A 16,296-nucleotide genomic window follows, 5' to 3' on the forward strand; every position below is an offset into this window, starting at 1 on the left:
GGAAAACTGAACTTTCGTGGAGGCGCACGGTTCTTGATAGATGTCATGACGCCCTGATGGAGACGCCTAAAGAACTCCAATCTAGTCTCATTGGCTTCCCCCTTCAAAATGCCGTAATATTTACAAAGTAGACACGTAATTCCCTACGGCCCCTGTCTCCCAAAGCGACAAAGTCTTCTGTTGTGTCCATTTATGTCCAGACCAGCAAACCATCGAGCAAAAAACCGTTTCGTAACAGGATTAGTTACTCAGAGCATTCCAGAACGCGAAAGCTGTCGTCGCTGACGTCAGTCAGCGACATAAAACTTGTGTTATTCAGGTCAGCGCGCGGGGTTCAAACTGTCAATCAAAGTGACCTGGGTGGCTTGACCCTTGCGGTCGACTGCTTGGATCGTAATCAAATTATTGCAATTTGCGGTAAACTTTCTCGGGAATCAATCGGTTGGAAAAATTACGTTCTTAAGAATAATTTCTCAAATAACTTATTGAAAGCATTGCTATGCTGGTTGCACAATTCGCTTGCTTTGCACAGCAATGTTGGACGGAATTCGTTCGGTACAGGAATAAGCTGGGAAAAGTCTATCGACACGCGAAACCACTACCTCTTAATCGGATTATGATTTTTATTATGCAAGAAGTCGCGAAGGTTGTTCCGGTTTTGTAAGTGCAACAGGGAAGGAACATCGTTTCTTAGTGTGACATAATTCAACAGACTTTTTAGAAACTTGTATGACAAATTGAAAAAAAAATTGAAAGTGTTAGAAATCCATTTCCATTGTTTTTTTTTTTGACTTTTTTTACAACTACACTCAACCCCCGGCGATTGGTCACTTTTTCGTTTGACACTTTTTTAGTTTGTTGGTCAAAGTAAAACTAAAAAGTGACGAACTGACACTTTTTACACGGCGCTTACGCACATTATCAAAACAAACGTTTGAACTCCGTGTATAAAGAGTGTCAAACTAAAACGTGACCCCGTTCGTTTGACAACAGTTGGTGTCAAACCATCGGGGCTTGAGTGTATTTACCAGCAGCTTTTAACCACAAGAGCAGCTTTTAAATATTTAAATCAATATTTTGAAGAGTTTTAATCGCACTTTTTCGCATTTAAAATGTCGCCAGTAATTTTAAATGCTGGATTTTTTTTATTTTTGTTGTAAATTCGAATAAATAATTTACAAATATCGTCGAAATAAAATACGGACTTAATTTATAGTAATATTAGCCGATGCAAATATTTTTAAAAGTTTTTGTCCCTCGGCCGGAGTCGAGGGGGGGGGCAAAAAAATTAAAAAATATAAATATTAAAATAACATGCCATAGTTTCAACATTTGCATGGAAAAAGTATTTTAAAATGTATTTTACACTAGTTCAGTTGTTTTGCAATAAAAGTTTTCAAAAAATGTAAAATTAGACGAAAACCAAAAATTTTAGCGAAAAAAAAAACTTTAGCGATAGTAGACATCGAAAATTTTCAAAAATTCAAAAGATTTTTAAATCAACCCAAACATGCTAAAAATGATTCTAAACGCAGGGGAATTCATTTTAAATTGATTTTAACTAATTGCACTTAAATTTTCATAAAAATATTGAAGTTTTTTGAAAAAATATTTTTTTGCCCCCTGATTTTTCGGCTTAACATTAAAGGGGGGGGGACAAAAACTTTAAATAAAATTTGTACCAGCCTAATCAGAAAAAAAATCAGTGTAGTGAGTATTTACATGCCCAAAAATCTCAACAAGCAAAGTTCGGATAAACAATGTCTAAAATAAGAAATTATGAATAATCTTCCCAGCTCCTCAAAATAAATGTGCTATAGAGATGAATATTGAAGTACCCTTTCTATTTATTCATTTTTTTCGCTTTAATTAGTTGTATAACATACTGCTTTACATCAAATTGAGTTTATACCTTGAAAATTGTTGCTTTATTATTATAGTGTGTTTTTGATGTTTTTCCCAAACATAACTTGATCGTAACCAACATTTTTGCCCAAGACATCAAGTCGATCCGGCAATCCTTGTCAATTTACCGAATTTCTAATTCCATTTTTTTTTTTTTTTTTGAATAAATTTTAAAGGCCGATGCAAATATTTGGTAAGAAGGGGAGGCAAACAAAAAAAAATATAAAAATTTAAATAACAAGCCAGAACTTTAACATTTTAATGAAAAAGTTTTTTGGAAAATGCATTATACACTCCTACAGTTAGTTTGCAATCATTTGCTTTAAAAAAAAGAAGCTTTAACAAAAAAAAAATGTTTTTTTTTCGGAAAAAAAACTTTTTGCGGTGTTGTGCATTGAAAATTTACTAAAATTGAAAATATTTTTCAACAAACTTGAACTTGTTAAAAATGGTTGTAAACGCAAGGAAATTTAAATTGTTTTTAGTTTGTTGCACTCAACATTTCGTTGAAATTTTGAATTGTTTCGAAAAAATACGTTTTTTAAATATTTGCATCAGGCTTTTATTGAGATAAGAAAATAAAAGACAAAAAAAAGAAAAAAATTTGCTCTAAAGCTCAAACTGCTGTTTTTTTTTTAATTTATAACCTCAGAAATAAGTTTGAAATACGACATAAATATGAAAAGAATAGCTTCTGATGAAAGCAAATAATGTTGTCATTCCGTTTACTTATCGTCTCCTAAAATAAAGGAGGTATTAGACTATGACAAACACTGAACTTTTTGACAGATTGCCTGCTTTGTTTATTTGCAGAAACGTCAGCCTGCATACCTTGGCAAACTGTCAAAACACCAAAAAGTGCGAGTTTGTTTGTTTGTTAGCAGTTGTCAAATACCTCCATAAGGCTTTCTAGTCAGAAATTTACCAATACATTCAAAGTATGTTTCCATGGCAGCTGGACGTTTGTTTGATCAGGTTTCTCTTTCTAGCAAAAGTTTTTTGTCAGGCGACTTCTAGCTGGTTTTTTTTACTGACCGCCCGATATGTCAGCCAACATACTTTGCAGGGCTGTGACAGCTCGAGCTCGATCAGTGTTTGCATCAGGACACTGTGACGAGAAGTTTATCATTTTTGAGTTAAATTATATTTTTTTCACTAGGCCTAGAAAGCGGGACATTTCACTGGTAAATTCTTAGCAAAAGTGTTTTCAAGAATTTATTATGAATTCATTGCAACTTTGAATTTCTTATTTTTACTGTAGCAAAACGCTATTTTTAAGTTAATGTTGTAACTTTTTTCCTTCAGTAGATTTACTCGATTCTTCAAGCACCCGCAAACTCTGTTCCCAAATTTGAATTAATCAGCTGTCGAAAGGTAGTTCACATCTCAGCTAAGGATAGTCACTTCACACAAGTAATGCTTGAACAACGAAATAAATCAAATGAAAACTGTAACAAAACCGTTGTTGTTCATTTTGCTTTAAAAACACATTTAAAATTATGCTTGAAATGTTGTCCTTTATTTCCTCCAAGAACTGAACCAGGGACGAGGGGCAAAAACATTAAATTTAATTAATAAACTTAACAATAATCATGAAAAGTCTCACAATTTCTCTATAAAAATGAAGGAAATCGGACCTGATGTTCCCTGGAAAATTTTTACTAAACGGGACAAAATAGTTTTAAGAACAGCCTTTTTTTTTGCATCTTTAGTATAACAATCTTCTTTGGCAGATAAGGTAAAAGGTAACTTTTAAATCAGTTTCAATTTGCAATTGAAATTGATTTACAAAAAAGGTTATGAAGTTTAAGCCAAATTGCCTCAATTGTTCCGATCAAAATGGTTTTTCAAATTTCACTTAAAAATCAATATTCAAGGTAGTGGAAATTCTCTTATTTTTGACAGGTTAAGCTCACGCTCTAACTCCATCAAATTAGCTGATTTTGATAAAAATGTTGCTATCACTCGATTTAAGTTGAAAATGCTTTTTATGAGCTGGTACGATGAGGCACGATGGAATTAGATACTTTAATTTTAAATTGGTTTGAGTTGATTTGAAATTTCCATAAAAAAAAATAAGTTCTTTGCTGGCCTTTGATGGATTAAGTTGTTTGGTGGACCGTGGTTCCAGTTTTGGTTTGTAAATTACAATCGAATTTTGAACTTTACTATGAAAAAGTAGGTTTTTTAACTATTTGTTTAAATGAAAAATCGTGAAACTTAGCCAAATGGTTTTAGAGAACAAAATCATGTGGTTAAGTTTTTTGATTTCAGGAAAATGTAGGTTTCATAAATTGTCACAATGTTCAGCCAAGACTCAAATAACTGTTTTCCGCTGATTCACCGTGCGTCTCCACTGAAATCAAACGATTTTTTTGATCAACAGTGGAGACGCGTGGTACTTTTTACGAAACCAAATCAACTTCAGAACCCAAGTCACTGTACTCACCTTAACAATAACTATAACAAAACACCACTTAAAACCTATCCACACACTCTGAAGGGCAGTATCCGCTTTCACCACAGCTAATCATTTTCACAGCCCAGCCGGGCCTGCGGATTGTCGTCGTCGCCGGCCAGATCGTCGATCGTCGGTTCCCAGAAGAAGATGTAGTACGCGGACAGGAGCAACGCCGCGAACGAAACCGTAAACAGATAGATGCAAACCACAATCACGCGCACACATTTGGGTGTTCCGCGGGCCTTGATGGCACTTTCGTCGAACGGATCCTGGTCGGCATTTTCCAGATCGCGCGCGTAAAGTGGCTGAGTGGCCCCGGGCGTTGTGTTGCCGTTGGTCATCTTCTTTTCTACGATTCTTGTTGTGCTAGGTACTGCTGGGGTAAAATTGCAAACGAAACCGTCCCAAACCAAAGTCGGCACTAAACTGAGCTGGACGGTGACCGGCCGCGGCGAGCTAAGCTGACTCTTGGAAATGCGAAGGTTCCGCGCGTAATTTGCTTTTGCTGGACGGCACCTCTGTGTCTGTTTTAGTATCGTTTTAGGGTGGAGTTGCATGTCATTGAACATCGATTCGAAAAAAAAACGTCCCTTAATCCTTGAGGTGGTTGGTGCCTTCCTAACATTCATTAAGTATCAAAAGGTTTTGTTTACAAAATTGTTTTTACCAGAACAGCAATTTTTAATTCCTTTTTTTAACAACTCCTCAAATTTTTAGGACAATTGTTATGTATCTTTTCGAAAAATCTTTTTTTACTGTCAACTCTGACTGGCGATCTTCTCGTTATCAATATTCTATGATTTATTGATTTGATACCTCTCGCTCTCGTCCATCCAATATCGACACAGAGAGCGTCCAGTGTACAGTACTTGATCGGTAACTGGGTGATGTCAAACGTCAAAAACAAACTGTTCGAGGGGTTCAGTGGATGGAAAAATTAATATCAACAAATAAAAATCAATTTTCAAGATTTCATGGAATTTGATGTCATTTTCAAAAAATATTTAACTGGGGTATCCTCTGGAAATATTTTCGAGTTGAGTTTTGAGTTTTATTTCAATTTTTCATAATCTTCCGAGCTTTGGCCGAAATCTTCTTTTGACTAAACTTTTGAATTACCGTCATCACGGGTGACATTGGGTATCGTATGGGAGTGAAATTGGGTCATACAAATTTTAGCATTTAAGAACCCAAAACGGTCAAAATCGGCCTAATTTATATACAATTTACCTGTCATAGCCGGGACCGTGGTGTAGGGGTAAGCGTGATTGCCTCTCACCCAGTCGGCCTGGGTTCGATCCCAGACGGTCCCGGAGGCATTTTTCGAGACGAGATTTGTCTGATCACGCCTTCCGTCGGAAGGGAAGTAAATGTTGGCCCCGGACTAACCTAAAAATAAAGGTTAGGTCGTTAGCTCAGTCCAGGTGTAAGAGTCATCTCCCTGGGTCATGCCTCGGTGGAGTCGCTCTGGTTGGCAGTTGGACTAATAATCCAAAGGTCGTTAGTTCGAATCCCGGGGTGGATGGAAGCTAAGTGTAAAAAGAGGTTTGCAATTGCCTCTACAATCAAGCCTTCGAACACCTAGTTTCGAGTAGGAATCTCGCAATCGAGAACGCCAAGGCAATGCTGTAGAGCGAATAATTTGATTGATTTGATTTTTTTATTACCTGTCATCGACCTTTGAACAAATCAACCCCAGTAGACTGTTCGACTGACAGATCATGGAATAACGGATAATCTTGTTCTTAGCTTAACAACTACATATATCATTAAATTGTCTGGCAGAAAAATAGAACTTTAAAATTTAGGAACATAAATTTAAAAACATCAAAAATTTACAAAATTTAAATATCAAAATTCAAAACTTGAAAATTAAAAAAAAACTTTAAATCAACAGTTCAAAAAAATCATTTTAGAGTTTTTTTTAAAGGTCCTATAAGCTATTGTGTTTCATATGTTTATGGGACCTTTTCAAAAAAAACTCTACCATTGAATTTTCAGATTAAACAATTTAGGAATTCAGAAATTTAAAATTAAAAAAAATCGGAAATTCAAAATATAGAAAGCTCTAAACATCAAAAATTTAAGCTTATAATTAGCTAAACATTAAGAAATTTCCAAGTTTAAAAATTTTATATTCAAAAATTCAATGATTTGAGATCCAGAATCTTTGAAATTTAAATAAATTAGACACTCCATAATTAAAAAATCTAAAGTTCATAATTTGAAAAGTTCAGAACATCAGAAACTAAATTCTAATAATTCTAATAATTCAAAATTTCAAGAGGGGACCATCCATAAACCACGTGGACACTTTTTCGGGAATATCGAACCACCCCCCTCGTGGACAATTGTGGACAATTAGGCTGGTACAAATTTTATTTAAACTAAACATTTAAATTCAAACAAACTGTCAAACTCAAAAAAGTGCGAGTTTGTTTGCCATAGTCTAATAGCTCCTTAAGAAAGCAAATTAATCCACTTTAACGACCCCCGGGGTTTTTGTAGTCTCTGTTGCAAGTTTCTGCTCATTTCTAGGCGTCCGAAGGTTATGTGTGGTGAGTCGCCCAAAACCTCTTTTACGCAAATGGATGGACGTTTTACTTCCCCATCCGATAGAAGGCGTGATCAGGCAAATCTCGCCTCGAAAAATGCCACCGAGGGATTGAACCCAGGCCTTACTGGGGTGAGTGGCTATCATGCTAACCACTACACTACGGAAAATAATAAAGAAATAATAAATTTCAAAATATAGTTATTAAATGATTTCAAAATTAGGCTGGTAGAAATTTTATTTAAAGATTTTGTCGCCCCTCTCAACCCTCTTGAAAATCGAGCCGGAAAATCAGGGGGCAATTTTTTTCACAAGGGGGTCAAATTTTCAATTTAAATTCAAGTGCAATCATTTAAAATCAATTCAAAATGCATTCCCCTGCGTTCACAATATTTTTTAGCATGTTTGGGTCAATTCAAATGTAATGATTTTTGTAAATTTTCGATATACAGTACCGCAAAAAAAAAATCTCTGAAATTTTCTTCACATCTTACATATTTTGAAAACTAAAGGAAGTATTAGACTGCGACAAAATGATGAAAGATTGCTGCCGGATCTTTTCCGGGAGAGATCCGGAAAAAGATCCGGCAGCAATTTGTGTTGGTAAAACGCTTACTGAGGGTGCCGAAAAGTTTGGTTATGTTCTGCTTGTAAAAGAAAATTTGGCTTTGTTACATGCTTTGTTTGCGAGTTTGGCAAACTGTCAAACACAAAAAAAAGTGCGAGTTTGTTTGTTTGCCATAGTCTAATAGCTCCTTAATAATTGCTAAATAACTGAACTAGTGTACAATGCATTTTAAAAAACTTTATTAATGTTAAAACTATGGCAAATTATTTCATTTTTTTATTTTTTTTTTTTGCCGAACCCGAACCCGGCCAGAGCCGAGGAACAAAAACTTTGAAAAAAAAAATTGCATTAGCCTTAAATAATTTAATGATTAAAGAATTGAAAAATTGAAGAATTTAAGTACTTAAGAATTTAGGAATTTAAGTAAGTATTTAAGATTTTTTAGAGTTTTACCGAGCTGACAACTATTCTTATGAGAAGTAACGAAAAGAAAGTTCAACTATTCTTAACCGTATTCCTTTCGAGCTCCGTACTCAACTTAAGTTGTAAATGTTCTGAGTTTTGAAAAAATCTTGTTGAATGATCAAATTGAATGTATCCAGTTGTGTATAATACATTAAATTTTGAGATTTATTATTAAATTTAACAAAACTTTCAACCTCAATAACCGACCACCTTACCGTATATTATAGAAATGTTCACGTCATTCATTCAGAAAGCCTCAACGGCCTCTTTTCTAGAGAAAGACACGAACGAAACTACGCAACACGGCTTTTCACACCCACGTAAGCCTTCCATCATTCACGAGGCTTCCCATGCCTGAACCAGGACGGTCAACGAACAGACGGAATGTTGCAACCTGCCGGCGTGCTTTTCGTATCGCATTACGAGTCAGAGATGTTAGATCACCACAGCTGCGATTTTGGTTCTTCATTTGAGGATCTGTCTACCACGGTCGATTGAGCTACGTTATTGCGGCAATTGAGTAATGACACCTCGCTCGGATTAGTTGCGACTGCTGGATTGTTCTTCAAAATTACAATGTAAAAAGGTCCCCGTTTAGGTTTATTCGTAATACGGATAGAAGTGGATTTTTATTTTCACTAACGAAACCAAAAAAAAAACAAAATGCTCTCTACATCGGTTCAATTAAAAACAGAAAAAAATACACAAAATAATTCCTCTCTGAAAAAAATAATAATAACGACTTAAGGTTTGCCGAACCCTCCCATCAGGTTCCCGAGCCCGCCGGCGCCCTGCTGCAGCTGCCGCATCATGTTCTGCAGTCCGCTCATGCCGCCCATCTGCTGGAACATCCGCGGGTCGATCATCTTCGCCATCTGCTGGTTCAGCTTGGCCATTTGGGTGGGGTTGACGTTCTTGGTCATATCGCCGCTCTTGAACAGGCCCTTGATGCCGCCCATCTTCTTGATGACCGCCGCGAACTTGGTGTACTGCGTGATCAGGTCGCGCACCTCACGATCCGTAACGCCCGAACCCTGCGCCACGCGGACGACACGCGTCGGCTGCTTGCTGAACAGCTTCGCCCCGTCCTTGTTGTCCAGCTCGCCGTCCGACATCGAGTCCATCATGGTCATGAGGCGCTTGATGCGGGCCATCGACTCCTGCTCGCCGCCCTTGGTCATAAAGTCCTGCGAGAAGCCGGGGATCATGCCCTGGAAATGAACGGAACAAACAGAGTGATCAAGTTGCAATACTCATTTTTTTACTAGGTACAAAATAAAGTTAATTATTCCTTTACTGTAGATTCTGTGAAATGTAATCCGTTCATAGAATCCTCTCTGTGGTAAACACAACGCAGTAGGGCTGGCCGCTTTAATAGTTGCATTACATTTTCTGGTGCAATTTCTCATTCAACATCGAATTTGCCAACCCCAAATTAGTCGAGTTCAAGTAGTCGAATGGCTGTTATTTTACAAAATCAATATTTACAACATTCCGCCGCCATGTTGGCCGCCATTTTTAATCACAACACACATTTCCTTAGCGACTCCAAATAAAAAAGACAAAGAAACGAAATCGTCATTCAATTATCCGAAGTGAAATTTTTGCGAAGACTTCGGATAACCGAGTCTGAAATGTAGTTTACAAATATTTCGATAATATTATCGTCTTACGATAAAGATAATGGTTATCGTTATCGTTATTTCGACAATTCTATCAACGATAATCTTATCGCCAATAACGGACGATAACTTATTTTTAAAATCTTTCTTAAATTGACTTGATCTATCAATATCATGTTAAATTTTCATTTCAATCGCTTAGAATATATTTTTTGATAATGTAGTAAGTTTCGAAGCATAAATACAAAAAAATCACAAAATACCGTATTTTTTTAAGTTCTAAAATTTTCATTATTTGCAATATGGGAATCAAATAAAGCTAAATTTTAGGGAGCGTTCTTTTATAACGTAACACAAAAAAAATCTGATTTTTAGATCCCCTAACACCCTCCCCCCCCCCTCGTAACAAAATTTCCATACAAATTTTAAAAATTTAGTATGGAGCCCCCCTTCACCCCAACTGCGTTACGTAATAAAAGAACGCTCCCTTACCTGCATTTTCACTTTTTTAGAGTTTTTTTTATGAAATACTCAAATTTTCACAAAACACCGTACTTTTTCGAAAATTAAAACAAAATAATTTGCAATCAAATCAAACGAAGCGAAATTTAATATGTTTTTTTTTTCACTTTTATTATTGTTTTTTTGTGAAATACTCAAATTTTCACTAAATACCTATTTTTTGAAAATACAAAAAAAAATTGCAATCAAATCAAACGAAGCAAAATTTGATGTTTTTTCACTTTTACTATCGTTTTTTTTTGTGTGAAATACTCAAATTTTCACAAAATACCGTATTTTTTCGAAAATCCTTAAATTTTTATGATTAGCAATATGGGTTTGATGCGAAGCGAAATTGTGCATGCGTTTTCACTGTTCTAGCATTTTTGGTATAAAATGCTCTAGTTTTCACAAAATACCGTACTAACCCCGATCAAATCGTTTGAGAAATACATTTTGCAAATTATGAAAATTTGAGTACATTCGAAAAATACGGTAATTTGTGAAAATTTTAATATTTCATTCAGAAATATCTTAAACAGTGATAACATTGCAAATTATGGAAATCTGAGGTATTTCGAAAAATAAGTCTTTGTGAAACTTTAAAAAAAAAAAACTCTAAAACAATGAAAATTATGAAAATTTAGCACATACTTTCAAAAAAATACGGTATTTTGCAAAAAAATGTGTATTTTATTCAAAAACTCTAAAACAGTGAAAATGCATCCAAAATTTCAAATATTGCGTATTACAAAAAATTGAGTATTTCCGAGAAAATACGGTATTTTGTGAAAATTTAAGTATTTCATTCAGAAATCTCCTAAACAGTGAAAATGCATGCAAAATTTCGAACCGATTGATACCCATATTGCGAAATCTGAAAATTTGAGAAATTTCGAGAAAATAAGGTATATTGTGAAATTTTTAGTGTTTCATTCAAAAACTCTATAACAGTGAAAGTGCATGCAAAATTTTGAATCGTTTGGTACCCATATTGCGAATTATAAAAAAAATAGTTTTTTTTTTTCGAGAAGTTTGAGTGTTTTTTTTTATTATTTCATTTATACTTTGAAACTTATCATATTATCAAAAATATTTTCTAATAGAAAGCTTGAAAATTAAACATAACTTGGTTGGATTAAGTCAATTTTAAAAATAAATTAAATATAAGTTATCGTTCGTTATCGTCGATAAAATGATCGTCAATAGAATTATCGAAATAACGATAACCAGAGCTGAAAATGTCAGGGGTCCTGACGCGAAAATCGGCGACGCATACACGATTTTTTTCAGATCCATTCACTGAACCGCAAATCCGTGACATAGACAAACCCGACTCAGTCGTGAGTGCCGTAGCTCACTGAGCAGCTGCAATGCGAGGCAGTAGTCGACCAACGCTCATTCGACGTTGCACGCACACACATAAAGAAACAAGTTTTTACACAAAAAGCTGGTATCTATGCGTGGAAATGTAATTTTGAATATAAGATATGGTTATTTTAAGTGTTTTGCACAGTCTAGAACCATTCAATTGTTTAAAAATAGTCAAAATAGTATTTAGAGAGGATTTTACTAAAGTGCCTTATAGAAAGTGGGGACAAGGCACTCAAAATGCAAAGCCACTCACAGTTGGTCACTCAAAATTTACCAAGCGTTTAAATGGAAGGTGTTCATTTTTTGACAAATCCTATGGACGAAGTAGAGATTGTGAGCACCTTATGTGTAAGATCTTGGAGGTGCTCAATTTTTTGACAGAAAATCGCTGGGTTCTCAGTTTCTCGTGTCCCCACTTTCTATTAGGCACTTTAGTTGAACGGACACAGTAGGCTTACAGTCACATGCTAGCAGTGAACTGACATTTTAGTTTGCTTCATGTGTACGCTGGGTTGGAAACATTTTGCAGGCCTGACGATAACTATAGCGAGAGATTATCGTTATCGTCCCGGCGATAATGATAACGATAATTTTATCGTTAACAACCTTGGTTTTCTGGTTTCTTTAATTTTGAACTCTAGAAATTTTGAAGTATTTTTTTATGTTTTCATTGCATGTTTTTAAATATATTTTTCGTGTTTAATTTTTATTTCATAATTATTCATTTATGAATTTTCAAAATGATTGAAAATTGGAACTAAAGTTTTAGGACTAATAACCGCAAATAACATACAAACTGGGACGTAGCTCCAAATCTTCACGTTTTCGTGAATTTAGATTCCGGATTCGGATTCAGCGGCAAAAAATTACTATAAGAAGGCATATCCTAGCCTTTAAGCAGGGGTGCTCAAAGTTTTTGGAAGCCGAGCCAAATTTTGAGCTCAAATGAGTTTGCGGGCCAAATTCATAAAATAGGCTCAAAAAAAAAAAGAAATCATTTTAATTTGAAAAATTTAAAAAATAGTCATTTGAAGTTTTATGAAACTTCTTTAATTTTTAACATTTTTGTTAATTAAAATAATAGAAAACACAAAATGACAGTTTTTGATCACTATTGTTAATTTTATTGTTTTGGTAATTTAAAAATAAAAATTTGGTTGAATGTACTTGTGTTTTCATTAAAATTCTAAGGTTTAAAAAATGGTGACATGTAATCTGAACAATTTATGTAACGACGAAAGTATCTTTGAATTATGTGAAACTAAAGAAAAATCGTCGAGAGCCAGAATTTCAACATTTCAATGAGAAAAATGTTAGAATATGTTTTAAACTTGACGGATGACTCAACTCAACACTGCAATCATTAATTTCAAAAATTGTAAGTTTCCCCAAAAAAAAAACATTTTATCGAAAAAAAAAATTATTGCCTTACTTTTCATAGAAAATTTACTAAAATTCAATTCATTTTTATTTTAAGGTTTCTAAGTGCAAAGTAAGTTTGAGGGTCAGTTTATAAAAGAGTCAAATTAATATGGAAAACAAACATTTTTTGCAATTATTGCAGATTTCCACCTAAGTCAAATTTGAACGTATTATAAACATTTCCAACTCACAATGAAACGTGTGAAATTGTTTGATAAAATAATATTTGTGTCGTGAAATGTGGATCAAAATGTAAATAAATCATTAGTTTTTTTAACAGAAAATTGAAAAAAGTTAGCATAAAAAAGATTAAAATAAACCTTCAAGAATAAAATCACTTCACAAGTGGTCAACGGGCCATTTTACATGAACGTTCAAAATGGGTCTGCGGGCCACAAAAAATCACCTCGCGGGCCATACTTTGGTCACCCCTGCTTTAAGACATAATCTTGCAGCGTCGTGTAGCCTTACTAGTATATTTTGAGAAATATCTGGCTCTGGAGTGTCAAAATTTGATGTTCTCTTAAGGAGGTATTAGACTATGGCAATTAAAGAAACAAAATTGCTAATTTTGACAGTTTTTTCTCTTTTTTTTTCAAGCAGAGACTTTTTACAAAATTTGAATTTTGTTTTTGATGTATTGGAAAAATAAATATTTTCTTGAATTGATTGATATTTACCCTAATTTTGATAGTAGCATAACTGTGACTGTGATGATGTTTAAAGTATTTTGAGATACTTTTTTAATGTCGTTTTTAAATAAATGGCCCGCCTTGGGGGGACTCAACCATAGTTTTTCAACTGAGACGGTTTGGTTACTCCAAACAATTCACACAAAAAAATATATTCAAAAAGTTACTTTTTCAGTAAATCACAGAAGGGGTTCGAGAATGTCTTTTTTTTTTATTTTATCTTGCCGATTGAAACTTTGCATGTTTGAATGTTAGTTTTTTGAGTTATGGGAATTTTAGTAAGAAAAAGGTCTAAAACAGCAAAAATAAAATGTGCTGGTGGTTATGCTACAGACATGACCGGTTTGACAAAGAACCTTGCTGGGTAGTGAAGATTCAAAAAAAAGTCCGCACAAGAAAATCTGAAACATTTGTTTTTCTGGTTCGCCTCATCAGTGGAAAGTCATGGGATCATCTCAGGGTGGCAGTCTTAGGTTTCACTTCGGAAATAGCACGGTTGCTTCATGTGCTCTTCTAGCATGAGATCGAATTTGGGATATTCCTTTACGCCTCTTTCCCAATACAGTTCCAAAAAAAAAAAAATAAAATAAAAAAGTCACTCACCATAATCTGCGAAAACGGTCCCATCTTCATAATGTTCTGGAACTGCTCGTACATGTCCCGAATCGTAAACTGTCCGTGCTTAATTTTGTCAATCAGTTCCTCGTTGTCGTCCAGGTTCAAATCGTTCACCTTCTCAATCAATCCCTCGATGTCTCCCATGCCGAGCAGTTTGCTAATAAAGGGCTTCGTCTTGAACGGTTCCAAATCGTCAATGTGCTCGCCGGTTCCGATGAAGATGATCGGCGAGCTGGTCGCGGCCACCGCCGACAGCGCACCTCCTCCCTTGGCGTGTCCGTCCAGCTTGGTGATGATAACGGATCCAATGTCTACCTTTTCCTTGAACGCCTTGGCCTGCGCCTCGCAAGCCTGTCCGATCGTGGCGTCCATCACGAAGATGATGTTGTCCGGCTTGATGGCCGTCGCGACCGCCAACATCTCCTCGAACAGCGATTCCTCCTGCTTGTGACGACCGCTCGTGTCCACGATGATAAACTCAAAGCCCTCTTTCTTGAACATCTCCACGCCGTCCTGGGCGATCACGACCGGATCCACCTCGGTGTAGCTTCCGTAGAACGGAATCCTGGCCTTGGTCGCGTTCTGCTTGATCTGATCGTACGCACCAGCACGGAACGTATCCGCACAAACCAAGCACGACTTCCAGTTCTTCTTCTGGTAATGATACGCCAACTTCGTACAGGTCGTCGTCTTCCCCGAACCCTGCAGTCCGACAAACATGATAATATTCGGCCGTCCCTTCACCGGCTGGTACGGCTTCACGCCCGGATCGACCAGCTTGACCAGCTCCTTAAACACCGCCGTCTGGATCATCCGGCGCTTGTTCAGCCCCCCAGCCATCTCGTCAAAGTCAATCACCGACTTGACGTTCTCCCGCAGCTTCTTCACCAACCGGATGTTCACATCGGCCTCCAGCAGGGCCGTGCAAACCTCCTTCAGCATTGCGTCCAACACCTCGGCATTGATGATGGTCGCTTTGCTGAGCGAATGCAACGCATTCGTAATCTTCCGGCCGAGATCCGCCAAAACCATCTTGCTGCCTTAGTAAAATTCCTTCTTCCTAAAAAAAATCCTCCGACCTGGTTCCACGCGATTCAAACTAGTTTCCAACTACGCACTTTTTAACGTGAGACTTTGACCTCGGTTCCAAATGGGCATCGCTTGCGGGCGCCCAATCTGCTGCACCCGGAAATGCTCTGCTTCGAGCACGCGAAATGATGAAATTTAGGCGATTTTTCCCGATTTATGAAAAAAGCTGTTTATGTGGCCGACTTGGCTTTGCAGAGTGCATGCAGCAGAGGGAGGGTGCGGAGAAGGAAAATCGAAAGTTCCAAAACACTGCCTAGCTGTCAAGGTGACAGAAGACTAAAATCTTGATTTGACAAGTAAAATTTTACACTTTTCATGGGGATTTTTCGGAGCACCCCGAATAACCAAAATTTTAGCCAGCAAATTTCAACTTTCAGTTGGAACGGATGGAAATTAAACAAAATCGAGTGCAAATGTGCGCTGGCAGCACTGCCGTAGAAATTCGTCGAAACACTTTCGTTAAAAATTGAACTCATTTTTTATGGCGCGTTAAAGATTCTTTGCGAAAACGTGGGAATTTTTTTTTACAGGGCCAGCTTGTACTCATTTTTGAGGCTGTTCACGTTTGAGTTATTTTTAATTTTGATTTCGTTTAAACAACCTTGATTAGAATTTAGTATAGCCATCTCAAAGAAAAATGTCACAAGCCACCCTTTGATTTTCACCTAAATTTCTAAAATTACTCTTGTCGTAAGCCTAGATTTGTGATATAATTGTTTACAATGGTAAAACTTATTTTTCTTAGCACAATGACCTTTTGTAAGACCGCAAAGGACTCAAAATGGATTTTTGAATAAATTTAAAAAAATGACTTCGCGGCCCTCCTTAAGTACGGTATGCTGATCGGAAGGAACGCGGTAAAGAAATGTTGCGTGTTCTTTTCGTGACCCCCCCAAGAAAAGTTGACAGTTCGGTATGAGCGCGATTGACGGTGTGCGCGCTTGAGGTTCTTTCGAGGAAAAAATAAAAAGATTAAAAATATTCAAAAGTTAAAATTGAATAGATTAAAAATGTTAATTCAAAAA

The 16,296-nt window shown here is 36.1% G+C and overlaps 1 protein-coding gene across 1 annotated transcript; it reads right to left on the minus strand.

The window, feature by feature from the left end:
- Positions 1-8,546: 8,546 nt before the first annotated feature.
- On the minus strand, positions 8,547-15,516 carry LOC6041756 (signal recognition particle 54 kDa protein). The gene is made up of 2 exons (XM_038248301.1): positions 14,168-15,516; positions 8,547-9,164 (listed from the first exon to the last, which is right to left on the minus strand). The coding sequence occupies exons 1-2, from the start codon at positions 15,212-15,214 to the stop codon at positions 8,697-8,699; spliced, it is 1,515 nt and encodes a 504-aa protein (XP_038104229.1). The 5' UTR covers positions 15,215-15,516; the 3' UTR covers positions 8,547-8,696.
- Positions 15,517-16,296: the final 780 nt, after the last annotated feature.

This window comes from Culex quinquefasciatus, chromosome 1, assembly GCF_015732765.1.
Source record: "Culex quinquefasciatus strain JHB chromosome 1, VPISU_Cqui_1.0_pri_paternal, whole genome shotgun sequence".
NCBI classification, from domain to species: Eukaryota; Metazoa; Arthropoda; class Insecta; order Diptera; family Culicidae; genus Culex; species Culex quinquefasciatus.

Bases quoted from the DNA above. Each gene is read 5' to 3' on its own strand.
- LOC6041756 (XM_038248301.1), bottom strand. From the start codon at position 15,214: ATGGTTTTGGCGGATCTCGGCCGGAAGATTACGAATGCGTTGCATTCG. The intron at 9,165-14,167 runs GTGAGTGACTTT...GTTCATTTCCAG, and splicing joins GACCGTTTTCGCAGATTATG to GGCATGATCCCCGGCTTCTC.